At 41.4% G+C, this 24,922-nt stretch overlaps 1 protein-coding gene across 1 annotated transcript; it reads right to left on the reverse strand.

The window, feature by feature from the left end:
• Positions 1-6,105: 6,105 nt before the first annotated feature.
• Positions 6,106-22,530, reverse strand: LOC311225395 (carboxy-terminal kinesin 2-like; the record flags this gene model as incomplete). Its single annotated transcript, XM_084310657.1, has 16 exons — positions 6,106-6,180; positions 7,087-7,162; positions 7,449-7,522; positions 8,907-9,046; positions 10,323-10,461; positions 12,690-12,854; positions 14,368-14,565; positions 15,338-15,424; positions 16,111-16,224; positions 16,619-16,807; positions 18,427-18,592; positions 19,192-19,381; positions 21,587-21,640; positions 21,994-22,057; positions 22,342-22,416; positions 22,513-22,530. 16 exons carry the CDS (start codon positions 22,528-22,530, stop codon positions 6,106-6,108), a joined length of 1,824 nt encoding a protein of 607 aa, XP_084166783.1.
• Positions 22,531-24,922: the final 2,392 nt, after the last annotated feature.

Consider the following 24,922-nt stretch of genomic DNA (forward strand, 5'->3'; position numbering starts at 1 on the left):
TTTTATTTCTTACAGTGTAGACTGATGAGTCAATATGGTAATTAGAGACACAGACCCATTGATGCTAACCTGTATTACTATAAAACCATGCTAAACACAGAAAAAAGGCATTTATAATGCATGTCCCCTTTAAGATTGAAGATTACACTGTAAGAAAAAAGCTGCAAGAAAACGGTAAATGTCTGGGATCAATGGTTGCCAAATACTTACTGTCAAATGACAGTAAAATCAAATACATTTACAGATTACAACCTTTATTTAATGGTTTATATTTTGATAAAAGGTAATTTGCTGTATTTTTATGGCATTTACACTTAAAGTAGAAAAAACAAAAGTAATCTGTAAAATAATACAGTGAATTTCCCGTGAAAAAAACATTTATTTCTTACAGTGTAGGTTATAGCCTTGAAATGTTTTCCCTGTGTATCTGTGAAGTGTTGAGACAATGTGCAGTAATAGATCAGTGGTCCAGTTTACCTGTTCAATATGATCAGTGAATGGAATGACAGGCATCGACATCTAAACGACCTCCAGAGCAGGTCTACCCAATAAGAGAGAGAGAGAGAGAGAGAGAGAGAGAGAGAGAGAGAGAGAGAGAGAGAGAGAGAGAGAGAGAGAGAGAGAGAGAGAGAGAGAGAGAGATGAGAGGAGAGAGAGAGAGAGAGAGAGAGAGATGAGAGAGGAGATGAGAGAGAGAGAGAGAGAGAGAGAGAGAGACGGGGCATTGCCCTCAGACCCAGACCTGGCTCCTATCTCCTCCAGACACATTATCGTCAAGCCACAGTGGAGGAGTATAGGAATCCAATGGCAGCACACTGGCACGATGCTGCTGGACCTCTGTCATAAACGTGACAGTCAATTGAACAGAATCCAATAAAGGTTGAGTCAAGGATGGAGTGGCACGGTGGTTCACGGGTCAAAAAACAATCAGAACTGCGGGAGAGAGCGATTAGAAACAGAACGTCTGGAAACGAAGTGTTGATGGGGTTATTGACTGGAATGACCCAGACCTTATGGTCGCTTTTGGGAACGTGCACACTATGCTCCGTTCAACCTCCACGCATGTTGGACAATAACAGTCGAATTGAAGCAAATTTACAAAAGATTAGGCCTATGTGTGTCCCAGTCCAGCGGTTTGAGCCTCATGTCGCCCTCTGTAATTTTTCAGGTTTTTACAGATCATGAAAGTACAGAATGAAAATATTTGAAGAAGATATGCTTATTTGAATCTGAATCGTGTTAAACCTCAAGTCTGAAAGCAGAGAAAAGATTATTTAAAGATGTTCTGCATTTTCAACACATTGACAGTCAGCCGTCAGGTACTAGGTGTGAACAATAGCTCTTAACCTCTTAACGTTCCGATGGCCCGCCTGCGCATTTGCCCTCATCTGTCTCCGTCATGCTGTGTTATTGTCCATCAACCAACACATCGGTTGAAAGCTAAAATGGCCGCCGTTTGAATAGCACCCTACTTGGCCTATTACGTGCTTCCAATTTCGGGTTATAATATCAAACAGCCAACGAGCGTCAGTTTTGAAAAAGTTATATCGTAAAAGGTAATAAGGGTTTTCCTTTAAAATCCTCTATCTAACCTACCCTGCGTTGTGTTTCTAAATTTCACCTTAAAACCTATTTACTGATAAAGACCAACCCGGTCCTTGTAGAACGGCAGCGGAGCAGGAGAATGAAGAGGATTCTTTTTCTCAGATCTGTTTTATTTCAAAGTCAAGAAGTACAAGAAATTCTCTGAGTCTTAATGAATATACCATGCAATAATATTAATGAATTCAAACACTATGCCGTTTGTCATTAACACTAGACTAAGAGAGTAGATTAAAGAATAATAATCTTCAATGGAGCCTTAGTGGCGGAGCGTCGTTGAGTTGTTGATTTTCTTTGTTTCAAAAAAGCTTCTTCTTCGTCTGTTTCCCGCTTGCCGTCCTCTTCCAGGGGGGGTGGTGTGTGTCTTCTGTGTTTTTGTGTCTTTCCCACACCCCCCTTTTATCAATGAGCTGCAACTCCTCAACGTGAGGTCATCAGTGACATCACACATTTGGTCTCATCCAATCACCAGCATTCATAGTTCAAATCTCAATGAAGGTGGGACTTAGCCCAACTGCTTCAGTTTTCATTGTTTCAAATAAAAATTAATATAACTAGTAAGAAATAGACTTAATACTTTTTGGTATTAAGTCTCAAAACATTCATGGTTGAATTCTGCTTAATTCCCTAAACACATACATTATATTTTTGTCTCAAAAGCCTTTGGTTCTAGATGAAATTCACTGTTTGTCTCATCAGTCTAGTTTTATAGCATTTTTAATCATTCCTTTTAGCTTAAGTTAATATCTACTAACAGTTTATACTTAGTTATCATTAAAATATGTCCCACTTGATTCAACCAAGGCTCAGTTGCATACTTCAATGATTCTTCTCCTATTTGTACCACATTGTTTCATATCCTTATGCTCAGATTACAAGTACAATATACCAGGAAATATCTGCAGTTTGTTTCACACTAATGTAAGCATTTTTAAACCATTTGAAAGTATATAGTTCTTCTGCTGTAATCCTGTAACTAGACCCTCCTAGTTACAGCTGCTTGAAGGAGACATGTTCTTTTGTCGCTCTCAGTGGATAACAGAAGAATGTGACTTCTCCCCCCACTGTCCCAACTGCTGACAACACTTGTATGTAAATCCACCTTTGTGGTGAGCACAATGTCAAACAATCTCTGTAAACACACACAATCTATGAACTATGTCACTCTTGTTAGAAAACATTGGGGGCTTCAGCCCGGGGGGGTGGAGGGCCCCCCCGGCCCCCGGCCCCCCCCCCCCCCCCCCCCGGGCTGAAGCTCCCAACATAGGCCCAGATTTGCACCCCTATAAGCACAAAGTCAGCCTCACACTTTTTGCAAAACAATAGTGATTTGCAAAACACTAAACACACTTGCATTACATTACACATAGAATGTCAAATTACCACACATATAAGCCAATTGGTTAAACACAGCAATCAGATGCACAAACAACACCATTGCTTAATTGTAGTTATACAACGGCATGCAAATTTCTCGATTCTGATTGGCCATTCACACGTCTTTATTGGTAACAATCCACGGTCCTGGGCTCAGGACCCGCCCACAACCAAATCACATAACCCTCCCCGGCTCACTCCGGGAGAAAACAGGATCGCGGAGAACAAATGGTTATGTTGAAAGCACCATAACGACTAAATATGAAGCGATTCTGTCAAGGGGAATGTGTTAGTATTTTAAACAATGTTGGATGATGTAATTGATGGGTCTTGACTCAATCTAGAACAAAAGAAAAATCGCGGATTGATTGATAGATTAATTGATTGATTTAAATTTCTTCCTTCCTACTTTCCGACTGCAGCGTTCTCTCTCACACTGTCCGACGCTGGCGTACCCACAAACACACACATACACACACACACACACACACACACACACATACACACACACACACACACACACGCACACACACACTGTGACACACACACACACACACACACACACACACACACACACACACACACGCACACACACACACACACACTCCTGTCTGCAACAGCGGGGGAGTCAGACTGAGAGAGAAGCAGCGCTGTTTTAAGTGAGCATGGTCTATTGAATTGATTGATTGGTTGATTGCTAATTTTATTACTGTACCCCTGGTTTCCAACTGGTTAAGTTTAGGCTAAAAGAAATAAATAAAAAAATAGGGCGAAGAAAACGTTTTTTTCCTATAGGGCAAAGAAAACGTTTTAATAAATTTTCAATCAATCATTCCAATAATACACAGTTGGATGTGTTAGTTGGTTGGATGCACTTCAAGCTGCTTCCACATGAGGCAACTTCTCTCAATCATTCCAATAATACACAGTTGGATGTGTTAGTTTGGTTGGATGCACTTCAAGCTGCTTCCACATGGAGTTGTGGGAACTACTTTTTCTGGCGGATGGTTTTTTCAATAAATCTTCGATTAATGTGTGTTTATTGTATAGAAATAAGGTTGGATGAATCTGGCAGTTGTATAAAAGCTTTACACCACGTGCAGTCGTGATTTGTGACCAATAAACCATGCCTAGGGGGGTCTAACGACCCTCGGCTGCGCCTCGGGCCTAACAACCACCCCTAGGCATGGTTTATTGGTCACAAACCACTCCTGCGTGTGATGTAATGCTTAAATACACCAATCAGGTTTAAGCACTATAAAAATGCAGCAGGTGAGTTCACCTGCCTTCAACTAAAATGGAAGGAGAGTAAAGTACTGTACACAGAGAACGTGAAAATATACAATACATTCACCAAACACTACACAAGACAACCAATGATGCAGACTGATGAAAATATACATTTTCTCTCCATATACCCAAATCAGTCAACATTTCAACATGGAGAATCACAACAAAATAATATCTTGCCAGATCCAGCTAGGCAAAGAGATAATGTCTAGTATTTTCTGTACTCCATTAAAACATTTTCTATTTTTGTTTTACTGTAATTTTAACCTGTACTGACAGTATTTTATGTTTGTCTTATATTTGCTGAGCTTACCGTGTTATGCATGAAAACTGGGACATGTTTTGTTGTGATTCTCCATGTTGAAATGTTGACCGATTTGGTTATATGGAGAGAACATTTATATTTTCATCAGTCTGCATCATTGATTTGGGTATATGGAGATAAATAAATTATATTTTAATCAGTCTACAGCATTGGTCTTGTGTAGTGTTTGGTGAATTTATTGTATATTTGCACATTCTCTGTGTACTTCACTTACAGTTCTCTAATCACTGAGAAGTAGAATTGCTAAATGTGTTTTAGGTTAAGCACAGCAGTGTGTAACTGGTTCAAACAGAATTAAGTAATTATGAAACGTGCGTTTCATATGGTAACAAAATGTAGTTTTTATAAATTAGTGTATAGTTTGTGTTTAATTTAGCAAAGGATCTTGAGGTGTTCTGATAAGTGTGTGTGGTTGTGCTAATTGTGTAGCGTTTTGAAACACCGGGCCCAGTTTACAAAATCGTGCTTAAGCAATCGATAAAATTATACATAATGGTCTTCTCATAAAAAAATATTAGATTAGAGTCTTTTCCTGCCTTTGGTCCGCTTTGCATTCACATCTCAAATGAACCGCAGCAGGGTTCACTTGCAAGAGTGAATGAGCTTGTCACACCACCCCAAACCAACCGGACTATCCGAGGAAATTAACCAGGGTTCGATTAAATCTTATTATATTTTATCACAGTATCATGAGCATGTCTTTGTCAGTGGACAAGTGGACAGTGGACAGGCAGAGATGCAGTCCCTACTATCCAAAGTGTCTTTTCCCTCCTGGATGATAATAATAAAGCATTTGATTTATAATGAGCCTTTCAAGACACTAAAAAAAAAGTCCACAAATCGGTGAATGAAAAATTATATAGGACCAAATGAAAACTACTTGCTAAAAATCGATGTTTAAAAGTACTAAAAATCAAAGAAAAATACCAAACATAACAAACCTTCAGCACAGACAATGGGGATGCTGCCAAAAAGATTCTTTATTGTCATTGTTACAACGAAATGTAGGTGCTAGCCGACACAGTCCTAGATCTTAATATAAACAGTATTAAAAACAGCTGGAGGCGAGACACTGAGGCAGAAAGGCGGAGAATAGGGCCCAAAGCGTGCTGGATGGAGAAGAGTCGGCCTATGCTCCGCTTTGAGTTAAGGGGCCAAGAAGAAGAAGATCAGTTGGGCTGCTCAACCCAACTCAACTTCTGGGTCGGGGGTCAGTTGGCCTATCTAACCCAACTCAACTCAATATAGAATGCTCCGTCATTGTTACAATGAAATTTAAAAAAAAATGCAGTCCTAGGTGCTAGCCGTCACAGTCCTAGATCTTAAAAATATAAAAACATCCTAAACAGTATTAAAAATATAAAAACATCCTAAACACGGTATTAAAAATATAAAAACAAGAGTAAGACATAAACAACATTAGCATAAACAGGGGGGTGGAAGCACTATGCCTTAATGTTGTGCGTGGGGGGGGGGGGGGTGCAAGGGAGACTGTCGACTCTTGGTCAGGGTTAGACAGTCAACTCTAGGCCAGATGAAGACTTGTTGGCTGTGGCTGTGGCTGTGCCAATGACACACTTGTTCACCTGTAACAAAATAAAAACACTGTTATTAAAAGGTCAACATCGTAGCTGCAGGTTTCAACAAGTTACATTTAAGACTTTTAATACCCCTTAGAGCAAAAGAATGCCAAATTCACAACTATACAAAAAAAGAAAAAAAAACACTGCAAGACATGGCCAGATTACAAGCTCTGGAATGCATGATGTGACGAATTCTCCATATTAGGGATGTGCATGACAACTAAAATAATTTTTGATTTTTTATTATATTAAATAGTTATTTTCTGCTTCTCAAAGGGTATTGCACATAAATAGGCACTTCAGAATCGGAAGTTCAGATAATCCTTCAGAACGTTGATCAGCTCAGCTGACAGACAATAAATCAAAATGACACCATTCACCATCGTATCCTATAATAACAGCATTGCATTGGCCCATCAACCAGTTTTAATAAAACAGAAACAGTAGCATGTGCATCTTTTAGATACATTAGGCTGCCTCTAAATATAAAAATGAATTAAGTAATGGTGGTTTGCTTCTCATTTTAAAAAAAAAAAGTAAGATAAAAATATTCGACTCAGACATGAAAATCGAATGTGGCGACTGTCAGACTATTCAAAAATTCTAATATTCTAACTAATCCCTACTCCATATCGCTGCTGTCGGGACAAAACCTCATAACTCCATTTTTTGAAAAAAAATGTATTATATAAATCAACTCCGTAGATCATTCTCCATATGTGTGTGTGGGTTTTACAAAGTTTAAACAATGGGAAAGCATTAAACCGATCATCTGTCTAAACCTCCTAACTCTATTCACCCTCAAATCTGTGTTCGTTTTTTTCATCTGCTGAAAAGTTGGGTTTTTGGAGTTATGAGGTTTTGTCCCGACAGCAGCGATATTAGAAAGTCAAACTGAAGGTCACTGACGTTGCTGGCAAATCGCAGAGAGTTGACAGTTTCCCCAAAGCTGTCCAGCTCCGGGGAGATGTTGACGAACATCAGCCTGCAGGGGAAATAATAAGTAATTTTTTTTTAATTATTATAATTTTTTACAGCAGTTACAGGGATAAACAAAAACATGCTAAAAATATTACCACCATAAATGTTTAGCCACTGAAGCCGAAATCTGGCTCTGGCGCAAGTTGTCACACTTTACTAACATGCTCCTATATCCAGCCCCTCTGCTAAAGTTACATCTATGACTCCTGCCCATCCCTAGTATGCATTCATGAGACAAAATAAATAAAGAGTCCATCAAAACTGAAAGAAGTCAAGTAAGTGAAGCCTACATCTTGCTGTTCCCTCCCAAGCAGCCCTGCAGCAGGTAGGTCAGCTTGCTGCTCCTGTACGGAATATGGCTATCCTGAAAGACAAGAACACAAACTTAAGACAAACGAAGCACAAAAAGAATTGGTGGCAAATCTAACTAGTTATGAAATGTACTTGTGGATAATTGGATACGTGAATGTTTTAGTTTAAATAAGTGATAGTCTAGGTGTTTATGTAGGCCTGACGACATGTTCAAGTGAGGATGGTCCGACGAGAGCTTAATGCAACTCAAGTAGAACTACCATGTACATGATCACAGGAGATATACTTTTAACTAGGGATGTCTGATATTATCGGCAGATATTGGCATTAAAATGTGATATCGGAAATTATCGGTATTCAAAAAAGAAATTCTCATTTATTTAACCTTTATTTACCCAGGCAAGCAAGTAAGAACAAATTCAGATTTATTGTCAAAAGTATGCAAAGTGTTGTGTTAATTCCACAACAAGAGATATGTAATGTTAATTACCTGAAATTATTCAGTTTTTTTTGGGGGGGGGGGGGGGGGGGAAACCCTGCAACCCTGGTTGATATCGGTATCGGAAATTAAGAGTTGGACAATATCGGTATAGGTAAAAAAGCCAATATCGAATATCCCTACTTTTAACCAAAAGGTTGTTGGTTGACAGATCAATATGTATAAAGCATGCAACGACTCCATGCATACACAAACACAATCTCCTGCGTTGGTTATTGGGCTGAAGGTAGACTTTTTTTACAACTCATTTTGAGAGACCTAGTCCACAACACTGTGGTTCCGACAGCTGGTTAGAAAACAGGCTGAAGTCCAGGAGGAGGAACCCAGAGTACAGAAAGCTACGGTCCAATCAGGTCGTTCCCGCTGCGCCTCATCATCATCTCCAACCAAATACTGTGGCTCAACTAAGGGTAGTCTTGGATAAATTGAGGAAAATGGACATTGAAATCATAATCATGAATCTCTTCTTAACGAAGAAAATTCTCAATCAGTATCAGAGTACAAGCTCCGATACTAGATTGGCCATGTCATTGGTTATTTTAAAGACGAGGCTGATTATAAGTCAGTGCTCTACTCCCAATAAGACAAGTTTATTAAATAGACTTAGAACAGATTTGGCCAGCGTTTAAATGCTGGGGTAAGGAACTCTCGACCTCAGTACAGGGTTTTAAATGCTGGTGTGGCAGGAACTCTCAACCCCAGTACAGGACCCCTCAACCCCAGTACAGGGTTTTAAATGCTGGGGTAGGACCTCTCGACCTCAGTACAGGGTTTTAATGCTGGTGTGGCAGGAACTCGACCCCAGTACAGGACCCCTCAACCTCAGTACAGGGTTTTAAATGCTGGGGTGGCAGGACCTCTCGACCTCAGTACAGGGTTTTAAATGCTGGGGTGGCAGGAACTCTTGACCTCAGTACAGGGCAGGATGTGGTCTCACCTTGTTGGCCAGGGCATGGATGACCATGCCCAGGTTGGTGAGGGAGCCATTGATGGCCGTCATCTCTTTGAAACGGTCCCCCTGCGACAGACTCTTGTCCACACGCTCACTGCCAGCCAAGTCCACCAGGCACAGAGAGGCTACAAACAGAGCGAGATACAGTGAAAATCATTGATAGCAATAGTTTGGAACAGAATAAAAAGGGAAAGCCACTGGGTAGATGCTGTAGTCTAAAGTTACTAAAGCACCACGAGTGCAAACCCTGTTTAGCCCCAGTGGAAATTAAACACTAGGCTCCATTTGTGCCAAGTGGCCATTCCAGCCTGATACTATGGCTGCTTTTATCCAAAGCGACTTACAAGTTATGTACGACAAGTCAGTAGGAAGGGTACAACTCTATCAGCTGAGTAACCATGTTCATCAAAGTGTTAAGACTTGGGTGCTAGTGTTGAGTGTATGTTAGTATAAGTGCAGAGTGTAAGAGGGTTATTTTTCTCTTCTTCAAAACAGTGAACAGCACAAATGACATGGAATCTGATATTTCTATTGTGCCACTTTCACTGAATCAGATACAGGTCAGATGTGTTTTAATTAGCCGACCATGTTTACGTCCCATCTTCTTTATTGTTCATTTGCACATGAGTCAGTTCAGGAGCAGTGACCAGTTCACACTGGAATCTGACCCGAGCAATAAATTGAGCACCAAGGTTTGCCATGTGAATGTAGCCCATGACTGTACTTTTAGACTTTTTTATAAATCCTGTTAATGACATAACATGCGATAATGAGTAACCAGGGCCTTGATGTTTGAAATACGTAGAATATATCTATAATCATTACCTGTAGCAGCACTGTAGTCAAAAGGATAAGGCTTGCCACTACTTCTAATCACCTTGAACCATCTGCTCCTCTTTTTAAGCAACTTAAAATACTATCAATCTTTGATATGTATTTATGTTCAACTGCACTTTTAATTTAGATTTATTTCCTATTGTTTTCCATAATTGTTTTCATATCAAACTCCAGTATTCATTCATATCCAACAAGGCAATCAAATAATAATAATTTCTTCCGCACAACATTAGGTCAGTTCAGTATAAGATTTAGAGGTCCTACAATTTGGAATTCAAAACCCTCAGCCAACAAAGATTGCTCAGCTTCAATCTCATAAAACCATTAATGTCACTTTGTTTTACAGTTTCATGTTAATTTGTTTAGACTAATATTAATGTTGGTTATTATAATGTTTTATGAACTTATTTCACTTTCCTTTTTTTTTATCCGATGATTTGCGGCCCTGTATAGCGCCGTCTGGGTCTCTTGCCTCTACTCAGCACCTTTATATACAATTTGTCATGGTCAATGTTTTCGATTTACAGTTTTGCTGAAATGGTGCAAAATAAAATAGATACTTACACTTGCACTTGACGTCCCTGCCGACATGCCGCCCCTCGACGTCCAGCTTGAAGATGGAGTGCGAGCGGGAGGAGCGCTCGTTCACGTTGGTCCTCGCCGTGGAGCGGCTCCGATTGGCCAGAGCGATCAGGTTGTACACCTGGCAGACAGGAGGGGGTGAGAAGGACATGTAAAATTGTACTCAAACAGAGTACATGTAACCAACTGAGTAAAATTGTACTCACTTGGGCTCAAATGGACTCAGTTTGAGTAAAATGTACTCAAAACGGATACATTTATACCCATCTACCTACCTCATACTATAGTGCACCCATATACTTATACTGATTATATATATATTAAGGCTGTCAAAGTTAACGCACGATTCCATTGACGCCACAATTTTTTTTAACTCACGATTAACTTTTTTAATCAGTACTAGCAAGGGTGCCCGCAAATATTTCTCTACTAGCACAGGCTATTTTTAGGGGCAATATGCTACGCCCTCGTAGCACTATACAGCCCTGTGATACTATGTTTGTTTCTGACTCAAAGTGTGTGTGAGAGAGAGAGAGAGATGAGGAAGGGGTGAGAGAAAGAGCTGGGAGAGTGTGTGTGAGAGAGAGGGGGGGCGGGGGGGGGTGAGTCGTCAGCCCATGTGGGTGAATGTAACAAGTTCCTAACATTTTCATTCCCCTATTATTTCATGCACTTTTTAAGTTATTTTGTGCATCACTCCGTTTTGAATTTGATGCACATTTGCAATGCATGAGGGTCATCCTTTTGTATGGCTGCATAAAGCAAGCATTTGTTGACTCATGTTGATTAGATAAGAAAATAATGCGATTAAATATTTTAATCAATTGACGGCATATAGCACTAATATATATATCCACATCAGTCTGTACATTGCTGCATATAATCCGTTCACCACATCTCTAGATATCTTTTACTAGTTACATTGCTGGCCAGTATGACTTACCAGTGTCTTTATACCTGTACACATTTAATACTACAACTCTGTTGTACATACAGTACATGACATTAGCACCATTACTCAGTAGTACTAATTTGGGTGAATGAGGATTTTTATTTATTTATTGTAAAGTGCTTTGGATAAATGCACCATCAGTTGAATCACCTGTACATTGTATTCACACTTTACAGTTACATTTGCACTCTGGACTTATTTTCGTTGTACTGTACTTGTGCTGCACGACGACACTACATTTAATCTCCCCTTTTAGGGAATTATGGCTACAGCTTCTTAGTCAATTAACCTTAGGACCTAGCTATATTTTCAGAAAATTCACCTAAAAATAAATACCTACCCAAGTAAATGGAAGATTGCTCCACTTCTATAAGGTCAATTTGCATGTTCTTGGCATCTAAGGACCTCAGGGAATGTAATTCCCAGTGTCAGAAATATTGCATCTGGTTCATTACAATTTACTCAAGCCTAGTAACAAGGAGAATATACATTTTCTTTTTCCCCCCTCTCATCTTTGACACCATGCTAACATTGACCAGATGTGAAAAAGACGCCACTGACTGAGCTCATTCAGCACATTCTTGAGATCAGGTGTACAAAGAAATATAAATAAAGGGTAGATGATTTTGTAGATAAGTACTGAATTTTGCCATCCGGACACATGCAATTTGAAGTATGAAGTCTTCCATTTACTCATGTATAGGGCTTAAAATCATTGGTAAACAAATTTAGTGCTGAAAATACACACGTTTATTGCCGTTTTGACAGAGTTACGCAACATTAAATACGTTCCGTATTGATCGATTTATGGCGCGATATGAATCTCTGCCCTGTACCGGGCCTGTTGGGCTTAATTGGTAATTTCTTGAAAAGGGAGCATGTAGGAAAGACAATTTTACAAGCTTGTCGATCAACTAACTCAAAATAATTTCTTTATGGAGGACAGCCCTAATCAAAATACACACACAATGTACTAAATCTGGATAATGGTCCATGGTATAAAAATACAAACATACCAATTAGGGTACCCCTTGTGTATACCATTTAATTATATAATAATATTGTTTACAATTTCTCTCTCATATTCAGAGTTAATTATATAGTTTCATTAGTTCATTTCCTAATTTTATGTTTTTCTACCATTACCCTTCCCATACTGCTATGATGCCAGAATTTCCCCAAGGGGATCAATAAAGAATATTTATATACGCCTCAAGTTTCCTGGGTTAACCCTTTCACTGCGACAATACACAGGTTAACCCTTTCACGGCCGCACTACCAAACTGTTAACCCTTTACTATCACACTACCAACGGTAGTGTGATAGTAAAGGGTTAACCTTCTGTAGTGTGGCAGTGTAAGGATTAACCGGTCCTTCATCCTCCGAGATCCGTGTACCTGGTCCTCTGTGGTGACGCTCCTGTATTTGAGGTTGGTCACGGAGATCTCGTTCGTGGCGGACTTGCGGATCTCACACTGGGGCCTCTCCTTGGCCTTGCCGGTGTAGAGGAGGTCGCGGAGGGCTTCGTTATAGATCTCCACAAAGCTGGCAGTGAAGCGGTACTGAAGACGACAACATGGGGGACAGTTACAAAAACAATGAAAAGGCTGGGCGATTTTTATTTTTATTTTTTAAACTAGAAACGCCACGGAAATCATTCAAATAACCTTTGTTTTTATTTGACACAAATCAAACCAAGATGAATTTCCCTATTGGGAGTGAAGTGCAAACCTAACTTTCACCAATCTTCACTTGATTAGTGCAATAACTTGCTTTTTCACCAAACTTTACTTAAAAAAAATTAAAAGATGCCTCTTGATCATCAAACAAGTGCATTTCCTATTGGGATTAATAAAGTGCAAATCTAACTTTCACCAAACATCACTTTTTGTAAAATAAAGGACTCTCGATTATTTTTTTTGAAAATCGATCACCCAGCCCTAACGAAAAGTAGTCTGGTCTTTTACACATCTTATTTACATTTAAGGTGATCCGGGATCAGTGATTGTGACAAAGACATTAAGTCAACCAGCTCCAACGATCCATCCAAGATAGTTAGTCTTCACTTGGAAAGGCTTCATAAATTACTGGCCCATGAGAGCGTTGTAGAGGACCGTTATAGTCAAATTACCTTTGGAAATATATAAATAGCCCTACAACCATCCAATATTAATATCTATATAATCATCATCTAGCCATGTGACAATATTTTATATAGGATGAGAAGCAAGCCACAGATTATATATATCCCTACAACCGGCAACCAAATTAACAGCATCTATAAATTCCATGAATGACTTAAACGAGTGTACAATCAACTGTTATTTACTGTGTTGGCCCTGAATTCTGATGTGTTCATTCAGGGCATGCCATACATTCTTGTGGACCTATACAAGGGAGACAAGAGTTGGTGCTCTCTAACAGGTGGTCTTAAAGACCTAACCAGCTCCTCAACTGACCTCCCAGCCCTGCTCCTCCAGGTGGTCTTAAAGACCTAACCAGCTCCTCAACTGACCTCCCAGCCCTGCTCCTCCAGGTGGTCTTAAAGACCTAACCAGCTCCTCAACTGACCTCCCAGCCCTGCTCCTCCAGGTGGTCTTAAAGACCTAACCAGCTCCTCAACTGACCTCCCAGCCCTGCTCCTCCAGGTGGTCTTAAAGACCTAACCAGCTCCTCAACTGACCTCCCAGCCCTGCTCCTCCAGGTGGTCTTAAATACCTAACCAGCTCCTCAACTGACCTCCCAGCCCTGCTCCTCCAGGTGGTCTTAAAGACCTAACCAGCTCCTCAACTGACCGCCCAGCCCTGCTCCTCCAGGTGGTCTTAAAGACCTAACCAGCTCCTCAACTGACCTCCCAGCCCTGCTCCTCCAGGTGGTCTTAAAGACCTAACCAGCTCATCAACTGACCTCCCAGCCCTGCTCTTCCAGGTGGTCTTAAAGACCTAACCAGCTCATCAACTGACCTCCCAGCCCTGCTCCTCCAGGTGGTCTTAAAGACCTAACCAGCTCCTCAACTGACCTCCCAGCCCTGCTCCTCCAGGTGGTCTTAAAGACCTAACCAGCTCATCAACCGACCTCCCAGCCCTGCTCCTCGAGGCTCCGGGCCACCTTGAAGACCTGCCGCACGGCTCTGGGGATGACTCCTCTGGTCTCGTCCGCCTCGCCTCCCTCCATGGTGTAGGTCTTCCCGCTGCCCGTCGGACCGTAAGCGAAGCAGCAAACATTGTAGCCATCCAGCACCGACTGCACCAGCTGAGATATCTCCTCAAATACCTGAGGGAACGGAGCAGAAAACAAGAGATCTCCTCAAACACCCGAGGGAACGGAGCAGAATACAGCCGAGAGAATAGAGATCTCCTCAAACACCTGAGGGAACGGAGCAGAATAAGATCTCCTCAAACACCTGAGGAAACGGAGCAGAATACAATTGTATTGGCCTATTAGTCATGGTGGTTTCATTAGAGATGTCTGCATCAATAGTCTATGAACGCTACATGAAGTGGGCGACATGTTGGCACAATTTGGAACTGCAAACAAACAAAACCCGCTATTTTAACTTTTAGTAAGTCTAAACTAGTTTAACACAACAAAAGTGTTCACAGTTCGCCGTGATGCTCCACAGCCGACACAACAACTCACGCCTCGCAGGATTTCAGAGTAAGATTTCTGTTTCAGTGGCACAAACGAGCACTTGGTGATAAGTACTTGAGTAATGGATTACTCGCCCAACCCTAGTATATAGCCTAGCAAATGGGTGGAGATAGGAAAATAAAATTGATATATACACAATTCATAAATGAAAAATGTTGATATATACACAATTCATAAATGTTTTGCTAGAGTTTATTTCCCATCAATAAACCCAACAGGATATAACCCAATTACATGGTTAAACACACAAAAACACAGATTAAGGGCTTTAAAGAGTTGGAACGTGTGATGTCATTATGATACACACTCCAGGAAGTATTAAATGCAGCTCAATGAAATTATGAAAATGAAGAAGAAATGTATATTATGGTCTTGATAAGTCATGCGCGTGTACCTCCTGCTGGGAAGCCGTGGGGCTGAACACCCGGTCAAAGCTGAAGCTGTAGCTCTTCTGGGTGTCTCCTGTCCGGCCCACATGAGACTGAGGAGAAGACGGGAGGATGAGGCTTCAAATGGAAATCACCACATGCCAGATACTGCACACATGAACACCACCCTTTATTTATTATCTCCGATTAAACTACCCATATAACTCTGTATGATAGCATGTACAATAGTGCTGTATACACACTATATATATATACCTACAGTACCACATATCATCTGCCCTTTGTTAATTTGCTTAGATTTTTACTTCATCTCAAGAGGGCGCTGGACGAGCTCAGTGGCAATTTTTTACTTTTAATGTTAGCATGGTGTTATTCACCGTCAAAGATGAGAAAAAAAATTTATATTCTCCTTTGGTTCATTACAATTTACTGAAGCATAGTAACAGACTCAATATTTCTGACACTGGGAATACATTCCCTGAGGTCCATAGATACCAAAAACATGCAAATGGAGTGGAACAATCTTCAATTAACTTGGGTATGTACTTTTAGGCAATTCTTTTTATTAAGAGGTTACTACAACTCTGTACATACATCCGATTAGCACTATTACTCTGTAGTACCAATGTATATATATATATTGTATAACCAGTTTGATCATCTGTACATTGTATATTACTATTGCACATTTGTACTCTGGTTGGATGCCAAACAACTTCTCTGCGTTGTACTGCATGACGACAATACATTTGAAGCGCTGGCCAGGGTAGAGACTCACCTCCTCAGTCTTGGCCAGTGTCAGGGCCTTGTCGTCATCGACAGGCAGCTGGATGTGGTCCATCTGACCCCCGGCCGTTGGGGGGCGCACTCTGCAAAAGACCCTGATGTTTCCCTGCAGGGGACAAGAGACCTGGTTAGTCAGGGGCCGGGCACCCGTTTGGTTGTTGAAAACATATGGGGAGGGGGAAACTGGACTACCGGGGGGGGGGGCCGAGAACTGGACTACCAGAGGAGGGGGGAAACAACTGGACTAACAACTGGACTACCAGAGGGGGGGGGGAAACAACTGGACTACCAGAGGGGGGGGGGGGGGAACAACTAGACTACCAGAGGGGCGGAAACTACCAGTTATTTTTTTAACGACACATCCGCGACCCACTCAAAATGGCCCTGCGACCCACCAGTTGAGAACCACTTCTTTAACACCATATTTGATCCATTTATTACCAAAAGATTTGCACTACCCCGCTACCTCATTTTGTACAGTGTTAGTCTTGTGAACCTGCCTTGAGCTCCTGGACGGTGTTGTGGAGGAAGCGGCGTGCCATCTCACTGGTGAGGATCTCATCGCTCAGCTGGGTGATAGTGTCCCTCTGGTGGGCCATCGTGTCCTCCATGGAACAGACCACCGCCTTCGTGTCGGCCAGAGTGGCCTGGCAGTCAGACAAGGTCGAGCTCTGAACAGACATCTGGGTCTGGAGGGAGAGATGGGGGTCCCTTAAGATTTTACAATTTCTTAACTGTATAAAATATTGTAATTGGATCATTTGCGTGACTCATGTTTTGGGAGATTTAAACAGCCGGTTAAAATACACGTTTCCGACGGAGTCTTCATGCTTTCGAAACCAATAAAATCACCATGTTTCCTAGGATGTTCGTAAACAATAAAGCCAGACTTGACTTTTTTATTACCATCATTATTATTAGTGATGGTTATACAACGGCATGCAAATTTCTCGATTCTGATTGGCCATTCACACGTCTTTATTGGTAACAATCCACGGTCCTGGGCTCAGGACCCGCCCACAACCAAATCACATAACCCTCCCCGGCTCACTCCGGGAGAAAACAGGATCGCGGAGATCAAATGGTTATGTTGAAAGCACCATAACGACTAAATATGAAGCGATTCTGTCAAGGGGAATGTGTTAGTATTTTAAACAATGTTGGATGATGTAATTGATGGGTCTTGACTCAATCTAGAACAAAAGAAAAATCGCGGATTGATTGATAGATTAATTGATTGATTTAAATTTCTTCCTTCCTACTTTCTTGCAGCGTTCTCTCACACTGTCCGACGCTGGCGTACCCACAAACACACACACACACTCCTGTCTGCAACAGCGGGGGAGTCAGACTGAGAGAGAAGCAGCGCTGTTTTAAGTGAGCATGGTCTATTGAATTGATTGATTGGTTGATTGCTAATTTTATTACTGTACCCCTGGTTTCCAACTGGTTAAGTTTAGGCTAAAAGAAATAAATAAAAAAATAGGGCGAAGAAAACGTTTTTTTCCTATAGGGCAAAGAAAACGTTTTAATAAATTTTCAATCAATCATTCCAATAATACACAGTTGGATGTGTTAGTTGGTTGGATGCACTTCAAGCTGCTTCCACATGAGGCAACTTCTCTCAATCATTCCAATAATACACAGTTGGATGTGTTAGTTTGGTTGGATGCACTTCAAGCTGCTTCCACATGGAGTTGTGGGAACTACTTTTCTGGCGGATGGTTCTCTCAATAAATCTTCGATTAATGTGTGTTTATTGTATAGAAATAAGGTTGGATGAATCTGGCAGTTGTATAAAAGCTTTACACCACGTGCAGTCGTGATTTGTGACCAATAAACCATGCCTAGGGGGGTCTAACGACCCTCGGCTGCGCCTCGGGCCTAACAACCACCCCTAGGCATGGTTTATTGGTCACAAACCACTCCTGCGTGTGATGTAATGCTTAAGTACAACAGTCCAGACTGAAAAAGACAGAATAGAACAGGGTATTTGCAGATTTCAACAAGTTAAATGTAAGAATTGTAATACCACAGAGAGTTAAATGGAATACCAATTGCACAACCATACTAATACCTTTAAAGGCCTTAAATTGAGAATTATAAATGCAATACTTTAATACACCGCAGACAGCCAGACACCCTGCAACACAATGCATCCTATATGTTGTGCTGTAAGCAAGTCATCGGCTCAATTTGAATAGGAGCATTCGTTTATAAATAACACGTTTCAGCACAGAAATTCATGTGAACACAGGGAAAACATGAATAGCCACATGGAATAGGACAGATAAGGACAAGTATGTACCTTGACATGGTGGAGCTCTGTCTCCAGGCTGTCTATTAGGGTCTGAAGGACCCGGTGTTGCTCCCTCAGGCTGGCCTCGCCTCGCTGAAGCTCCTCCCTTTCCCCCGTCACCTGCTGCAGCTGCTCCCTCACCCCCAACAGAGACTGTAGCTCCTCCTCTTTGTGACTGAAAGAGGACAAGGACCACACCAGCTGCCGTTAACAGATTATCCCCATCTTCGCACAAACACCAACCGCTGTTATCATTTGGATAATGCTAAGCTAGCAGACGTTTCACACCCAACAGGTATACTATCCATGCTCCATCGCTCCCTGCAACTATTCACACCTCGCAGGATTTCAGAGAGTTTTCCGTTTCACACAAACCGGTACTTGGTGGTAACTAAATCTAAAAATAAATATAGCACCCTCAAAAACCACTTAAGTTATGTTACGTTGAAACTGAGCCCCATTAAGTAATCGATTATTCACACCCATCCCTAATATATTTACTAGTTACGCAGCGCTGCTGGTCAGTATGACTTACTACCATAGTGTCTTTATTTATACATATTAATTAATACTACAACTCTGTAAATACATCAGATTAGCACCAATTTATATATTTTATACTCAGTTTAATCACCTGTACATTCTATATTACTATTGCACTTTACGGTTACATTTGCACTCTGGTTGGATGCCAAACTTTGTTGTTGTACTGCTGTATAATGATAATACACGTGAATCTAATGTGAAAATAAACTACAAAATGCAGATGTTTACCCAAGTTGGGTCTGGAGTAGTTTAACATCTGCCATGGTCTGGGCCGTAGAAGCCGTCAGCTTCTTGTTGGCCTCCGTGAGAGAGCCCATTTCCCCCCGGTAGGTCCGGATCTTCAGCTCCATGTCTGTGACCTTGCCCTTCAGGTCCCAGGATGGCCTGCGGGTGGCCCCCCCGGCCGCACCACCAACACCTGTGGCTGAAGATAAATTACACCATCCCATCAATTAATTAGGGTTGAACAATTAATCTGAATCTCATCTAAACCACAACATGGCCCTAGTGCAATCGCCAAATGGTACATGTGTAAATTCTGTGCTGTAGATGATCCAGCCTACAAATGTCTTCTACAGATTAACCTCTTAACATGCAACGGCCTGGCCCCTCTTGAGGACGATTTGCACACTGGCACGACGTGCCACTTTGCCGACCTCTAGCGGCTCGGGTGTGCATATTTTTAATACAATATATAGATCGAATTAAATCCCCATTTGTTGCCCGTCGATTGCCAAAATCCGTTAAGCGGTTCTCGAGTTACATGCCGATATGAGAGGTGTGCGCCGAAGTACACGGCAGACTATTTTTTCAAATACCACTCCCGACTCCCGAGCCTCTGCCGATCATTTGGCGATCTTGAAAATTATTGGACAGGGTTGTAACTAGGGATGGGCGCGAGTAATCGATTGACATTACTCACGGCTATGAGAAAATGCGATCTTTCAGCCAACAACAGCCAGCCAGCTACTGCACTATGAACTGCCAGCCAGCTAGCTACCCGAATCCACAACAGCCAGCCGTACAAAATAGTCTCAGCCAACAATCACGATTTGTACAGTTAGTTAGCTCCACTCCATTCCGAATTAAGGTAGCCAGCCAGCATAGCCCGTATTAGTTAGCTACAGTTGCTAGGTAGCCAACGTTAGCCAACAGCTGCAAAAACCAAACGCCAATGATGTTATGATCAGTAGCTAGCCAGCTAGATAACATTAGACAATGCTGTGTATTAAACTAAAGTGAAAGTTTACTGGGCCATTTTGTTTAATGCTTCAGTGATGTTAAAAGGGGAGCTGCATGCTTGCTATTGTGGTACCATTGATGGCATTTCATAACCAATATGCCAGTCACGGTACCACACCATCTTCAGAGCGAATGTTGACAGATGGGTCTGTGAGGGGGAGGGGCAATGAGGGCATTGCGAGCAGCGTGTGTGCGTCAACAACTTGCTGTAGGAGGAGAGAAGACTGTAATCTATCACTACTCGAGTACATCATGCGATCAACTGGATTTTTTTTTAATAAAATGCCCATCCCTAGTTGTAACCAATGAGTCTGGAATCAGGGATCTAGGTGAAAAGTCATGAGCGCAAACGGGAAGAGAAATTTCCGCAGAATGCATTGGAGTCAATGAGGAAAACGTTCTGCAGCCTAGTTTTTTTATAACCAAAATCGCTCCCAATCACTCATTTCCGAACAGACTTATACAATTTTGACATGTACTACAAGACTTCGGGCTATGGACCCAGTGTGTTTTTTCAGAAATACCACCAACTACTACAGAAAGACATGAGTAACAAGTTTTTCTACAACTCAAGTTCAGACCTATGTTACTCTAAAAGTGACAAAGACAGTCCTACAGAGTTACCATCAAGTCTGATGGAAAGAGCGTCCAGCTCACTTGTGTTATAAGTAGGGCTGCAACGATTAGTCTACATAATTGACGACGATCATACAAACTAGTCGACGCAGATTTTATTTTTTTTGCACTACCCATCTTTGTGAAAGTAGCTTCTCAGCTCTGGTCCAGCTGAAGACAAAGCAGAGGAACAGATTAGACATTGAGCATGACCTCAGAGTCTACCATCACCCCAGACTTTGAGACTCTTGTCAGGAGCAAACAACTTCCCCAGTTATCCCATTAGTTCCCTGGGATGTTAAGCTAAGAAGTCTGCTAAGAAGGATATTTTATTTATTATTATTTCATTGTGTTTTTAGCCCTAGTTGCACTTTTGTTGCAACCCCACCAGTTATCCCATTAGTTCCCCCAAACTAACTGTCGGTCTGTTATGTTAAGCTAAGAAGTCTGCTAAGAGCCGCACGGCCCGCACCCACAGGAAGCAGAGATGGAGGGTGTGACAGAAATCGACAGATAGTCGACTACCAAAATAATTGTTAAGTTGCAGCCCTAGTTATAAGCAAAGTAGACACGCATAATAGTTATCCTTCTGTGACCAGGACATCTGGGTCACACGTTTCAGTAGGGGTGGGAGAAATCATTGATTCGTGTAATAATTGTGATTGGGCCCGCTCACTATAATCTACATGAACAAAACCAGGGACGGATGTGGAACCCGACCCGCCACACATTCAAAACATTACACAAGAGTCTGATGTCATCTCACCCCCGGAAGGACCGGCAACGACGGCAGCAGCGCGTGGAGGCCGGACCGGCTTGGCTACACGAGACAAGGAGAGGAGAGAGAGTTCACATTTCTGTTCACAAGTTGTACTGCAAGACAGAGGAAATCAAGACACGCCGAGTGGTTCTTGGTGCACAACAACCTGGGTCTACGACTACGTCGACAAAGCACACAAGAGTGCTGGTCTTGGGTCAGTGCACAGGGGAAATTCACGACATGACCGTAGTTAAGGTAACAAGGTTGGAACCAACTCTAGATCAGCACTCGCAGTAAGAATGTTATGTCCAAAATCTCAATTCTCTGGCTTCACAGCATCAAAACAAGCAGAAGAGAACTAAGGGAAAGACGAAGGAACTCAAAATAGTTGAGAAAATCTTAGGTTGACTTACAAATACGCGGCTTGTTAGACGCCACAGGGGCGACACTGGCTGTAGGCTCCTTGCGCATCCTCTTCTGCAGAAACAAAATTAAAACAGTTTTGAACAATACAGCAGCAATAGATTTTATATGCCATGTGATTTGATGTGCTTATTTCTGTAGTACTCGACTTGACCGTAGATGGAAACCCCAGTTGCCTTTATAGTTTAAATAAAGGTTTGATAAGATAAGATATAGTAATAACATAACTGGTACTAGATACATATGGTGGAATCCATGTATGACGACTTTAACAGATATAAAAAGTCCCCACACAGGTGTTTGTATGTCTATATATTATAGTCTCACTCCCAACTAACATTAGCTGGTTGGGGGTCAGTGTTGGTGGCCACCAGGGTCCTTTTGGCAGACATGACAGGTAACCGGGACACGTTCTGGAAAGAGAAAAACAAACTCTTAGCCTTGACACGTACACGGCCATTTCATTTTTTACGTTCGCTTTTCTATAGCGCATATAAAAATGAGCTCACCTCCTTAACGTTGCTCATCTTGAAGAGTAGTCATCGTCAAAAATAGAACAGGTATGGAGGTGATGTCTGCATGTACATACACAAAGAGACCAAATACATTAACCGTACTGACCTGAATCAATTGAAACAGTATAGGTTGAAGTTTTGTTCGAAAGGGCTAAGACTGTACTAGTCAGCACAATCTACAGACCACCAGAACAGAGTGGATTTTATGATACACTGGATGGGTGTTTAGCTGGGGTTGAAGATGTAGAAAAAAATGGGGACTGGAACACGGATATGCGCCAAAAAGAAGCACCCGTTTCCAAGTCCTTCAGCAGGTTGTGATCTGCACTGTTGTCAAGAGTGTGTGATTCAACACAAACCACCAGATCTCCTCTCTGGTAAGCAAGAATACCCTGAAGACTAACAAGAGCACTCATTCAAGGGTATGACTATGCTTGCACCTCAAAGGCACAAAACAAAGACTACAAACAGGTCAGACTACTGCTTGACCTTAATCCTAGAACCCACCTCACCCCTGCCCATTTCGACATCCTAGGATGGCTTAGAGTAGACGACAGAGTACAGCAGCTTGCAATGGGCCTCGTCTACAAGATACACTACCAAGATTACCCATGTCCCAAATGTCATTGAATACCACGACACCAGAGGGAGCTCCACAAATCATGTTCAACCCAGATTCTGCTCAAACAAGGGACTAAACACGTTTCGCAATTATGCCACATCAATGTGAAACGCCCTACCCACAGCTGTAAAGGAATGTGAATCACTACCCACTTTCAAAACCACTCTCAAGGAGCACTGCAATTCGGAGACCGCTATTCGAAACTGGCCCCCGTAAATGTTCAAACCCAGTTTCTGAAACAACAAGTGACAACGTGAGATATTAATCACTGGGCATTTAGTTTCATAACACGAGTGGCCAATAGTAACGTACGGGTAAATAAGATTAGATTCAAATGTATTGTCATCACACAGCACAACGAAAACACGTTCAGCATCTTGGGACCAAGTAAGGTAATCCAATGTTACCCTCCACCGCCCACCCCCTACCAACCTCATCCAATGTACAGTTACCCTCCACCTACCAACCTCATCCAATGTACAGTTTCTTCGTCAAATGTATATACTCAAATGTGTAGATGTAGCAGTACTGTCTATCTGTATGTCATGCATGTCCTGATGAATTGAAAATGGGAGTCCCTGATTGTAAACAAGACGAAAGTCTTTCTCTGGTCTGCATCCCCTTAACAATTGTGTGTATTGAGCTGTACTGTACCGGGGAAAGGTGCATGTATGGATGAAATACATCTTGATTATGCCAATAACAGTAACAACCTAATAAACCAAGGTCCTAAACATTATGCCAATAGCAGTAACCATACCACAAATTAAACAAGAGGGAAAAAAATAAATTTGGAAGAGGATAATTGTAAATGTTTAAGGACCTTCTTTTTTTTCATTACAGCCCTAACAAATATGTATTAAAAATATCCCTCGTCTAATAGATATCCTGACCCATTTTAAGTGGAACATAAAAACATTTTCTAAGATGGCACTTGGTGAGGGGTTCAATAAGCCTCCTTGGGACTGTATACAGGAGCAGCCTTCACATGAGAGAAAGTGACATCGCACACATTAACATGAAGGCGCTGGGAGCGAGTTAGCAAGGCATTAAGGTGCTGTAAGTGGTATTTATTTTGTCATGTTAAAATAGCTCTACAATCCAACAGCCATCACTTACAGATGTTGGTAAGTAAGATGGCTCTCCCAGTCCCACCTGTTCTGCAGTAAGAATAAAATAAATGTTATGGTATCCGATCAACATCACCTATAGTCAGGATATAACTCTACTGCAAAATGGTCCAATAATCTGTCAATGCAGTTAGCAAATTTGTCTTTGAAAGATTCTTATAAGTAAAAAAAAAAAAAAAATCTAGGATCCTCTTGATAGAATACAGGAAGGGATATTACAAAAAAAAAGTCTGGTTACTGGAGGGAGGGACTGGGAGACCCATGCTACTGAACAAACAATCAGTGATGGCCATCAGAATGTAGAGCCATTTAACACATTTTAACTAAATAAATACCCTTTGATGGCTTTACTATTAATATTAGGTATTGGAATAGACTTAAATATAAACACATTTCAAACCTGTTCAGATAGTTGGCCCTCTTCAGTTGATGGGGAATTAAGTTGCAGCAAAACAACCTACTGCAAGAGTGGAACACAGACATGTTTGTATTCCTTACATAATATGGTAAGTTTATTCACTTTGACATTCCTTTTTAAGTATTTTTAGTTATAATTAGCCTCCAAACAGATGCTAAAAATCAGGCTACAAACACTAGCATGTTACAGACACTAGTTAACCAATTAACTAGGGATGCTTGATATTGGCTTTTT

This window comes from Notolepis coatsorum (genome assembly GCF_963971535.1).
Source record: "Notolepis coatsorum genome assembly, chromosome: 1".
In the NCBI taxonomy this organism is placed as follows: Eukaryota; Metazoa; Chordata; class Actinopteri; order Aulopiformes; family Paralepididae; genus Notolepis; species Notolepis coatsorum.